The sequence below is a fragment of the Phoxinus phoxinus genome, assembly GCF_949152265.1.
Source record: "Phoxinus phoxinus genome assembly, chromosome: 15".
NCBI lineage: Eukaryota > Metazoa > Chordata > Actinopteri > Cypriniformes > Leuciscidae > Phoxinus > Phoxinus phoxinus.
This window is the reverse complement of record NC_136890.1, coordinates 34409672-34421890: the sequence shown is the minus strand read 5'-3', so window position 1 is coordinate 34421890 and position 12219 is coordinate 34409672. Positions and strand designations below refer to the sequence as shown.

General features: G+C 38.8%; 1 protein-coding gene across 2 annotated transcripts in view; it reads right to left on the bottom strand.

Moving 5' to 3' along the window:
• loxhd1b (lipoxygenase homology PLAT domains 1b) overlaps positions 1–12219 on the bottom strand; it is an 81758-nt gene that overhangs the window by 8730 nt on the left and 60809 nt on the right. For both annotated transcript variants that reach the window (XM_079636574.1, XM_079636575.1), the window contains 6 exons: positions 11090–11216; positions 9223–9431; positions 7469–7654; positions 5976–6103; positions 5037–5154; positions 3054–3231 (listed from right to left, as the gene is read on the bottom strand). In XM_079636574.1, coding sequence (XP_079492700.1) covers positions 3054–3231; positions 5037–5154; positions 5976–6103; positions 7469–7654; positions 9223–9431; positions 11090–11216 — 946 coding nt within the window. The remainder of the gene's footprint in view (positions 1–3053; positions 3232–5036; positions 5155–5975; positions 6104–7468; positions 7655–9222; positions 9432–11089; positions 11217–12219) is intronic.

Here is a 12219-nt window from a genome sequence, read left to right as displayed (position 1 = left end):
AACGAGGATAACAAGGAGGGCGGGGCTAGAAGACGAGACAACACAAGCACATGGCCCAACAAGGCCATGTGTTTGCACATAAAACATGGGTCTGCCATGATCCTGCCACAAGACCAGGAAAAACAAAGACATGATGGCAGAATCATGACAAGATAAATTAGTATACATTTAATTTACTACAGTAATTATCACTGAGACACTAGTTTGTGCTAAAAGCACTAATGACTTGTTTAAGACTTGAAGCTTAAACTCGAGGACTTGCAACTTGACTTGGACTTGCCTGTCTTGACTCGAGACTTGACTTGGGACTTGAATGCAAAGACTCAAGACTTACTTGTGACTTGCAAAACAATGACTTGGTCTCACCTCTGGTTAATGATGTCACGCAGGTATAGAGTAATAACCACTGTTAATGAATCTGTTTGAGATCGAGTTAATGCGAGATGTTTTGATATAAATTACAGACATGACATCTGAAGAATATTTCTCAGTTATTTTGCTTTATTCCAGATTCAATCATAGATTCGTTCTTACACACTAGATCTCGTTCACACACACACACACACACTCTTCAAACACTACGCTTTAAATCTCTTCACAAACTAAAAGATGTAAATTACATTTGTATGTATTCTAAATAAAAGATACAGATTGCACTGAATGCCAGCTTATTTAGCTCAATATCAGGATTTATTGAGTCCACATGTCATGCAAACATGAAACTCTTCTTCTAACCACAGGTCGAGATCACTCACACACACACAACTCTGCGATGGATGGTTTCGGGAAACACACACTCGCTGAACTGCTGATAACGACAGAACTTGCGATCATAGTTGGCTAACGATGCTTTCGGGAAACCTGATCGTTAACGGCGGGAAATCCAAACGTTCGCCTGTCATCCATCGACCTCAAATATGGCAAATCACTTTAAACATATAAGTAGACTCTTTAAGTCGCTCTAATGATAACCTAGATAAATGTGCGCTATTATTAGGGCATATTCAAGTGTTTGTGTGGAGAGCTCTTACTACACATCACTGCATTTAACTTAAAATACTCCGTCATGTTTGGTCATACAGATAAGAGTAATGCAAACTGTAAAACTGTCTACTTACTGTCCACAATAATGAACCGCAACTCAGCGTATACTCGCCTCACAGACATGAGATATATATCTGAAGAAAGCTTGAAATGTCTACATTTGAATGACCGGATTCAAATGGAAAATCAATATTCTCAGATTATGTAATCGGTATGAAACGTGCATATAGGCGTCCATGCGGAGATGCAAGTCAGCATCGTCAACTTAATCTCTGCAGCCAAAAACACAGAAAATATTATCAATAAATTATTAAAATGTTTAGATGGTCTCACTCAGGAGTGTAGTCTACGTGATACGCAGGTATACGCCGTATACCCACTAGGACATGCCAAGTATTTCCGTATACCCACTAAAAAAAGCGTGAGGATACGTAACAACTTCGTTTTGAGACAGAACTTTCACACTTTCATTCATAAATTCACCGCGTCTGTGTTTGCAGTGGACACAGATCAAATCGCGGAATCCACTCACAACTGTATAAAGCAGAACGTCACGGAATTTGGTCGTTTTTTGAATGAATAAATCAAAAGTAGGGCTGTACAATTAATCAAATCTCGACTAGTGTCTGTGAATATTAAATTCTCAAAGAGACTGTAGTTGTTCAACACGTCTCTGGGAATGAGCGCTCAAGGTGTGCTCTACTACACACACACACACACACACACACACACACAGACACACACACACACACACTGAAGCGCGCGTGACTTCGCGCTCGTGGTGTTTTCAGAGCTTCACTGTAGCTGAGGACATGATGTAGGCTACACATGTGAACTTCATCACAGAGCTGAGAGTCACTTCATGAGAATTTCACCATTTCATTTGATAAAACTATCGTCATTCATTCGTATCATACACACACAGAAACTGTAATGTCTTTACGACAACCTGTCAAAATAAAAGTTTGTTATAAACTCAAAGAAATTATGAAAGAAATTGCACAGTAAAATGTACTGTAAAATAATAATAATAATAATAATGAAATCAATTAAAACTTATTTTAAAAAGGAATATTTTTCAAATTTTCATGTTTTAATTTAAACAGTAAACTTGCCAAAACAATAACACCATTTCTTTCAAAAACACCATTTCTAAAAGTAAATTTGTATTTGTGCCTATGATGTTTTTTCTTATTATTATTATTATTGTCAGCTGATAAAACCTGTGCTTCAGGGACCATATTCATATAACATCTAAGGCTAAATGTAGCTCTTAACTGGCTGAGTTAAATGGTGATTAACACTAAACAGTAGAAAATCAGTCCAGTCTCCTCAGCTGTAAATGTCATTGGCTGTTAAAGTCTTGCGTTGCTTATAATAAATTGACATGTTGATAACACTTAGTCTCATAATGCTCTCAATTACATGTCGTTGCTACAGTATGCATTAGTGAGTGTGGTGGTGCTTATGGGGTGATGAGACGGGTTAGTACGAGACGGGTTAGTATGAGACGGGTTAGTACGAGACGGGTTAGTATGAGACGGGTTAGTATGAGACGGGTTAGTACGAGACGGGTTAGTATGAGACGGGTTAGTACGAGACGGGTTAGTATGAGACGGGTTAGTACGAGACGGGTTAGGCGGGGGGTCACAGTATACTCACTACAAAAAACTAGACTACACCACTGGTCTCATCCTGTTTTTTTTACGTTGATATTATCATTATATATATTCATATGCGCTGAGGCTTTACGTGTGCATTTGAGTGCTGATTAGGCTCTGTATTTTTATTATGATTTATGGATTATTAATATAAACGTGCGATTAGTCGACCAATGGCTTAAATGAATGACTACTAGTCGATTAGAAAAATCTTTAGTTGAGGGCAGCCCTAGCAACCAGTCAGTCCTTTCCAAAAGTCAGTATAAAATGTGAGTAAAAAGTTAATTTTTTTAATTCTGTGAGGGAAACCAGCTCAGCAACCACTCGCGTCGTGTGAACTCCACCTACCAGTAAGGTCACTGGTTTTAACCTGAATGATGTACGTGGTTTTCTCCACCATCTCCTCGTCGTCCACCACGGCTGGAAGTTCACACACCTTCGTCCTCTTGGGTCCTTTGGTCTTGGAGAGCCATTCCTCGTACGTGAAAACATACAGCTCCTCCGTGGTCAGGTTTCTCATGATCATCTGGGTCATGTGACAGGAAGCAGAAGGATTACAGGCCAAAAATATAGAAAAATTCACCAAAAATGTAATTCCTCTCCCTCATGTTGTTCAACCCCGTAAGACTTCTGAGTTGTACGTCAGAACGGAGGCTCACAATTGGCCGACACTGGTCATGTGTGTGATGCTGGCCAATCGTGAGCCTCCGTTCTGACGTACACCCCAGAAGCGCTGCGCTGTTACACTACAGAACTCACTCAGAGACACACACAGAAGAACATCAAGAGTTGAATAAAGTCGCACTAAAAGTATTCTGGCCGCTTGATAAACTGAAGGTTGAGCCGCTGTCGTCACTCGGACTATTTTAAACATTGTCTTTACTAACTTTCTGGACTGGCAAGTTTCAATCACAACAGAAGCCTCTGGAGGAGTGAGACACTCTCAGATTTAATCACTTATATCTTCATTTGTGTCCCGAAGATGAAGGAGAGTCTGACGGGGAACAACATGAGGAGAGTCATTACTGACAGAGTTTACATGTTCAGCTGAACTAACTCTTTAATGAGTTTCATTCCCCTTGTTGTGATTAACGTGATAACCTGATTAAAAAGACTCACAGATTTGGGCCACTTTTATTAATGAAAACTAAGCTTTTTGAAAACGCTCTCCAAAGATACATTTGAAAACGCCGTTTTCATGTTGTAGTGTGGACTGTGAAACCAAAGGTATTTGAAAACGATGACGTAAGTTTAGTCATGTGACGCATATTGTATAGATATTGATGTGTATAGCTAGCCTGGGTGCCAGCCCGAACCCCATCTCACAACATGTTTTGGTCGGGAAGTTCGGTCTGGACTCGATCCGTTGAGGAGTAATTATGCTCGGCTCCCAGAAGGCCGAGCCAATCAAATTGCCAGGGCGGGCTTTGATCGATGATGGACAGATGATCTGCGGTTACGTAATCACCACGTCATCAAAGAGCGCTTGGGCTGAACTGGTTTTCCACAAAGATGAAGACGACTGCAGCCATTTGTCGATCGGAAAGATGTGTTTGCTGTCCTTCCTACGGGATTCGGCAAAAGTTTGATTTATCAGCTGGCTCCGATGGTGGCTAAGAGGACGGGACGCAATGAACACCAGTGGAAGGGATGCGCTCACGATCTCTTCTTCAGCCTCAGATGAACACGCTTCTCCAGCCGGCTCTCTTTCAGCGTCTTTACATTTGTTAAAATCAGTCGAGTCGCGTTGCAACCGTGTTATAAAGTTGAGACCGTGCCGACAAATGCCAGAAGATTTATTTGCTTTATTGTCGAGATCTAAACGGAGAACTTGTTCGTATATACATACACCTTTTGTATTTCTCTCAAAAATGCTATTTGTGCTTGTAAATACTCCGCGAATTCTTAAATTCTTTTTACAACAACGGCAAAGATCGTTTACACTCATTAATTTACTACTTCTTCCAGCGTGCGTGCAGTTGAGCTCTGTGGACAACTATGCGTCGCTCACATCTGCTGTCCTGCGGTGAAACATGAGAGATGTTGTGTTTTACACCAAACATATAACAGCGAGTGAGAGCGACCTGGACCGTCAGTGAATGCAGAGATATTCGGCTAAATAAAATGATCCTGTCAGAAGAATAGTGTGATAACTTTATTATTTATTTTTCCGCCTGTATCATCTCAGTGAGTTTCTGTGAGGCTTTACACATGCGCAGTAACGGGGAATTTAGTGTTTTGAAAACGCTAGTGTGGACGGAGAGCGCTTTTAAACGAAAACGCCGTTTTCAAATGTATAGGGATTAACCCAGACTCAAATCACAGACTGACCTTGTCCAGGAACCAATCAGGACGACTCCCTGTCCCGTCGATGCGGACTCGAAGCTTTTTCAGCGGCGCGATGTCATCGATCTCCAGGTTAAATGTGTCGTCCTGTCCTCTTTCAAACCTACGACAAACACACATGTGTTTAAAAAGACAATTAAAGAGCTTGCAAAACAAGTGTTTAGAACGACAATTAACATTCAGTAATATCATCAATTTAATGCACTGACACTATCAGATGAGAACAAAACATTTTTCATAATTGATGAACTTTGCAACATTTACACTGTTATTGAACTGATTTTTTCTCATAATTTATTAAATTTTGCAACATTGACACTGTTATTGAACTAAATTGGTTTCATAATTGACAAATTTTGCAACATTCACACTGTTATTAAACTGAATTGAATTTGTTTCATAAATTTATGAACTTTTCAACATTTACACTATTTTTAAACTGAATTGAATTTTTCATAATGTATGAATTTTGCAACATTGAACCTGTTATTGAACAGAATTTTTCATAATTGATTAATTTTGCAACATTGACACTGTTATCGAACTAAATTGAATTGGTTTCATAATTGATTAATTTGGCAACATTGAACCAGTTATTGAACAGAATTGAATTTTTCATAATTGATGAACTTTGCAACATTTACACTATTTTTAAACTGAATTGAATTTTTCATAATTGATGAATTTTTTAACATTTTATTGAACTGAATTGAATCAACATTTAACTGAATTAAACTGAATTATTTGAATAAGCTGCTTTATTGTTGAATTTGTTTCATAATTGATAATTTTTTTCCTGTTAAAGCTGCTTTGAATCAACCTGTGTTGTATAAAGTGCTGTAGAAATAACTTGTGGTTTTTGTGTTTCTCCAGTGTGTTTCGTGTGTGTGAGAACAAATACTCTGGATGATGATGAATGTGTACCTGTCCTCATTTTTCATAAGCAGCATCTCCTCCGTGGTCCCATTGGCCCCGAACACAGTTATGAAGATGTTGGTGTCTGTTCCTGCGTTCTGAGTGTCACCCGTGACGACAGTCACTTCATAAACCACCTGAACAACAGCGAGAACATGAGACGAGACACACACACACACACACACACGAGTGACGACCACATTCTACAAGCGAATCAACTCCAGAAAAATGACAATTTTACAAAAATGAAATGCATTGTTTACGGAGCGGATCTGAACGCCAGCTGTTAACTCTTTCCCTGCCACTGACGGAATGTTCCGGCGATCCCTGTTTTCACTGTTATACAGTAGGTGGCGCTGTTACGCATCTTCTGAAAGAGTCTTGAATATCCGGATCAAAACACGAGCGATAGGAGCATGTAAAATAATCAAAACTACGTTACTGAATGTTTCTGAAGGCAATGTTGATCTACTCCATCTGTGTTTGATCATCGTTCTGAATCCCATCCGGACAAAATCTTGGACAAAAATACAATCTTCTCAGCTTTTTGTTCTAAATGTTTTTTTTATGAAACCACATTCAAGTGTTGATCGGAAGAATGCATGAAGCAAGAATAATGTTTTTGTTGTTGTTTTGTTGTTGTTCTTTCTTTTGATATATTGCATGTTCAAATATTTTAATTTTTGTTTTATTCATATTTTGAAATAGCTTTTATTTTTATATTTTTACTTTTCATGTTAATTTGAATTACATTTTTTGTCATTTAATTTTGTGCTTTTTTTTTTTCCGGTTTAGTTTCATTTATTTATTTATTTCCAGTTACAAATTTTAGAGCTTCAACTTAAAATATAAATATTTGATAAATATATAATATTAAAGTTTATGTTATTTCAGCTTTTATTCAATGAACAGAAATGTTTTAAATAGTTTTATTTTTAATTAATGATAATAATTGTGTTGCCAGATCTTGCTACAAAAAAAAGAAAAAAAGAACAATCCCATAATAAGCCAAAATAAATTAAAATGCTCTAAATAACTCTATAAACTTGATTGTATTATTATGTGTTTTGGACTTGGCTCATAACGATACAATTTCAGAGTCACACAATTCTGACTTTAAAACACGCAATTGTGACTTTTTTTATCTCAAAAATCTGACTTAATATCTCACAAATCTGACTTTATATCTCCCTATTGTGTTATAAAGTCAGAATTAGCAGATATGAACTCGCAATTATGAGATAAAGTTGCAATTATCTTCTAAAATGTTTTATTCTGGGGCGGAAACAAGATTAAAATTGCAGAATGTTTAGACGCTGTAGAATCAGAAATAGCACATGGCAAAAGCACAGCATGCCAGGACGTTGCTATGGTTACAGCGCTGTCAATCATCCCGATTTCCAGAACGATCATTTAAACTTCTATACTTAAATGCGGTCGTCACTCCTGAGACTGTGAGAGTCTCACACACACACACACACACACTTGACGGGCGCCTGAACCTTTCGGATGATGCTGATGGTCGTGGCGTCCAGTATGTTGAAGACTCTGGTCGTCAGGCCGTCTCCTCGGTCTTTGGCCAGCCAGCACTTGCACAGAAAGTTGTACTGAATCCCTTTAGTGGGAACGGCCACCGAGAGCTCGTCCACCAGCCAGCAGCTTTCCGGAGTCGCTCCGTTGTGTCCCAGCTGGAAACGGGAACACAGAGAGATCTCCTTTATTTGCTCACGATGTAAATCATTCAAACACACTCTTCTACAGCATTTGATGAACTTCTGCAGCCATGATCACGAGATGATGTTTGGGGTTTATTTACAGAAATTAATGAATTTTGCAAGATTGACTCTGTTATTGAACAGAATTTGTTTCATAATTGATGAATTTTGCAACATTGACCCTGTTATTGAACAGAACTGAATTTGTTTCATAATTGATGAATTTTGCAACATTGACCCTGTTATTGAACAGAATTGAATTTGTTTCATAATTGATGAATTTTACAGCATTGACCCTGTTATTGAACAGAATTTGTTTCATAATTGATGAATTTTGCAACATTGACCCTGTTATTGAACAGAATTTGTTTCATAATTGATGAATTTTGCAACATTGACCCTGTTATTGAACAGAATTTGTTTCATAATTGATGAATTTTGCAACATTGACCCTGTTATTGAACAGAATTGAATTTGTTTCATAATTGATGAATTTTGCAACATTGACCCTGTTATTGAACAGAATTTGTTTCATAATTGATGAATTTTGCAACATTGACCCTGTTATTGAACAGAATTTGTTTCATAATTGATGAATTTTTTCCAGAAGAGACTCTTAAGCCCTATTCGCACGGGATTAGTATTATCTAGGGACCGCTAGTCATTTGTAATAATTGCGGAGGTTGTCTGTGATCTTGATCCCGTGCGAATCGGTCATGTCTGTAAATTGTAACCTAATAATTCCCCCGCAAATGACCGACCATATTTCGCCGAACACCGACGTTCTGTGATCATATTAGTCCCGTGCGAATCGGCCTTTTTATTAATCGTTCGCGAAGAATGGAAGCTGCGCTGGAGTGTTTTGACAGTGTTTTGGGCACTGGGTCGTATCGCACACCGACACCATATACAATCTGCAGAAAAAAGAGAAAGCTGAAAACCACCAGAAGAGCGAAGACGAAAAGAAAGATTAGATGGATGACATATAACAGCATCAGCATGCGTGAAGTAACATTCTTCTGTTTATGATATATCATGCGTATATCTCGACCTATAACGACAAGACATTTCCAAACAATAGCCTATCAAAAATAATGCACAATCAAGCCAGGGGGTTTCAAATCATAAATCGAGTTTAATGTTACAAATAAATCAAACCTAAACCTTGAGCTCTTAGATTTTAACCTGGGGAAATGTTTTTTTATTTTTTTTATCGATCTAACCAGACCCTCATACGCAAAAAAACCATCTAGTCGCCCACTGAAAACAGATTTCCACTGGGCTAAAATAAATATAATATGGGTATAAACTACATTTTTATATTTTTATACATTTGTATTATTTTTATATCCGGGTTCCGGGAGAAAAGTCAGTAAATTTGAGTAAAATCACAGGCTTCGCTTATCCCGTGCGAATGCGCCACACGAAATTCAGATGTCGCGGGGTCATTTCTAAATCACACGAGGTCCCCAGATAATACTAATCCCGTGTAAATAGGGCTTTAGACACAATAAAGATCATCATAATGACGCTACGGTCACCTCGACTCTCTTGATCTCGCCCACGTCGAGTCCGTAGCTCATGAAATGCTCCATGCCTCCGCTGGCGAAGCACTTCTTCCCGTCGGGCAGGTCCAGCCAGAGCCGCTCCGTCTCCAGATCGTTGGGTCCCAGGATGATCACGTAGACCCGACTGCTGGTGCTGGCGTCGCGATCCGCTCCCGTCGACACCGTGAAGTGGTACGGGATCACTGTCGAAACAACACCGCGTCTGAGATTTAGATTGATCTGCAAAGCTACAAAGATCAGATAAATAAAGTTCCTGACTTTTTACAGTCGCTAGGACACATTTCTCAATACTTAAGACACTTTTTCAAAACTCACAGTTCTCCTAACCAGCGTTCAGCTCGCCACAGCAGTTCGTTTCACACACACACACACACTAAAACTACCAGATCACTTCATACATGTCTCAGATCAACACACACTTCCAGAACACCAGCACAGCCGACACACACACTTTATCACCCACAAAAACACTGACCTAAAATCACTCACAACAGGAGCTTTACAATGTGTTCCTCTGTACATGCTTTCTTTCTTCTACATCTCCACTGTTTACAATTCACTGCAATATATGTGACTAATGAATCAGACGTGATGCAGAGGCTTCAATACTTTATATATTATATGTCTTTTTTTTTTCACTGAGTAATACACACACGTGTCCACACACCATCAGACACACACACAGGATCAGCTGCGGTCGGTCCAATTGTTTTTATACCATTTAATTTTTAGATATATTTCATTACAATATTACTGTAGAAATGTGGCACAATGCTGTCGTATACAGTTGTGTATTATGTTATTGTTCTGAACTTAAGTTGAGCAGTTCTGAGATCAGTGTGTAAGCGTGTGCAGATCGGCCGGTACACACACAGAGTTGTGGCGGTTGTCGTGTCGAAGTGAGAAAATAATTACTGTAATATGAAAGATGTCGTCACTGAATGCATTTTGTGCCAAAGCAATGATAGATGATCCACAGTTTATCCCACACACACTTCTGTTGTGCTCACTGTGTGAAGAGTGAAGAACACGTGACCTGAGGATTGAGAAATGTGTCCTAGGGACTGTAATAAACCGTAATATGAAAACGTTATTTTCAAATATATATATAATATATATTTATCAAAATGATTGCTAAGGACAATTAAGTATCGCTGAATATTGGTCGGGACATGTCCCCAGCATTCCTGCACAACTCTACGCCCTGTAGTTGTAGTCGGATCTTTGAATCTTTTTTTTCGAGTCATTTCGTTCATTTCAACCGAATGTATTTAAAATGTTTTATGTTGCAATGCAAGGAAAAGGCCAAATTATGAGAAACAGAAACGATTAGGCCTAAATAATTGATCTGGGTCAGTTATGAATTTATCTTTGCAGTCTTAGTTTAGCTCACCTCCCGAAGCCGTTGTTCATCCCGTGACATCCTCATGAACTGAGCTATGCAGTCTATATAGTACCAGATACAGAATTGATTAGTTCACGTTTCGAGTCTATCGACTTCGGGTTCGAGTCATTTGTTCATCACGTGATAAAAGAACGAAAGACCCGAAGACTCGCGAGGTGAACTAATCATTTCTGTTTCAAAGTACAGAACTTATAGGATGTTGCGCATACACAGTACTTACTTACAGTCAACACAAAATGAACGAATCACTCTCTGAGACAACTCAGTAGTCCCGAGTCATATTAAAGATTCATTCAAAATGAACGAATCACTCTCTGAGACAACTCAGTAGTCCCGAGTCATATTAAAGATTCATTCAAAATGAACGAATCGTTCATGACCGACCCATCACTCTCTGAGAGTTGCACACACACTTCAGAGACGCCAGAGACTCACTCGGCCCCTCGTCCATGATGACGGCCTTCTTCTTCTTCTTCTTCTTGTTCATGTTGCCGTCCAGCCCTGCTTTAGAGGTCTGCATGCTCTTCTTCACGTTCTGAGGGTTCCTCTCGCCCTCGTAGTCCTGGGAACACAACAGCGATGTGTGGGTTAAAGACGTCATTTACATGTGTCAATGTAAAACATTTTTTTTAATTTTCGCTTCATAAAGACTTTATTTTGGATGAAGTACAGAGTCTTTTTCTTTTGTTTATCATTCAATCATTTATTTTAAATTACGGTGTCGTTTAACAATGGTGTACGCGGACAACTCAACGGAAAACGTCTCCATTTTAAGCACATCGTTGTCGTGTAAAAGTACACTTAGTGTGTGTGATAATCCATCAGAATCTGAGCTGGTTATGAATGTGTAATAACACCTTGATGTAGAAGGTTAAAAAAAAAAAAAAAAAGTGTTTATGGTTTTGGTTTTAGTTAACAATAATAACCCTGACCTGAGCTGACAGCTGTATTTTTATTGAGTAATGTTTACAAAGATTAATAACACTGTAATACATGTATTGATCATCATTCATTAAAGGGATAGTTGACTTTGAAATGAAATGTTGGTGTGTTTTATCTTACCTGAAGTGCATCAAGATGTCGGTGTCTTTGTCTCCGCAGTAGTTTCAATGTTGATATTTTTAGGTCAAGCCGTTCTTGTCTGTCAGTCATATAATGCAGGTCTATAGGCACTGTCTCCAAAAGCATGCAGAGAAAAGTCCACATTACACAATTCCCCATCGTAAGTGCACACTGATGGCCTAAGACACGAAACAAGCGGTTTGTGTGATAAAACCAACAGTATTTATATCGTTTTTATCTCTTTTACACAACCACGTCCATCTGATCTGTTTACACCGGATCTCTTCCCCGGAAACTAATCTAACCGCCTTCGATTGGACGTTGCATTTTTAAACTCAGCAGAAACGCGTGTGATTGGCTGTACGGCTCAACGTATGCCTTTGATTGGCCTGAGCAATGAAGCGAGTCGTGTGTCAAGATAGAAGGCTTACAAACTGGGAATAAGTGAAAACTCAACACTCCCGGATGAGTTCGCGCGCGCTTAGGCCATCAGTGTGCACTTA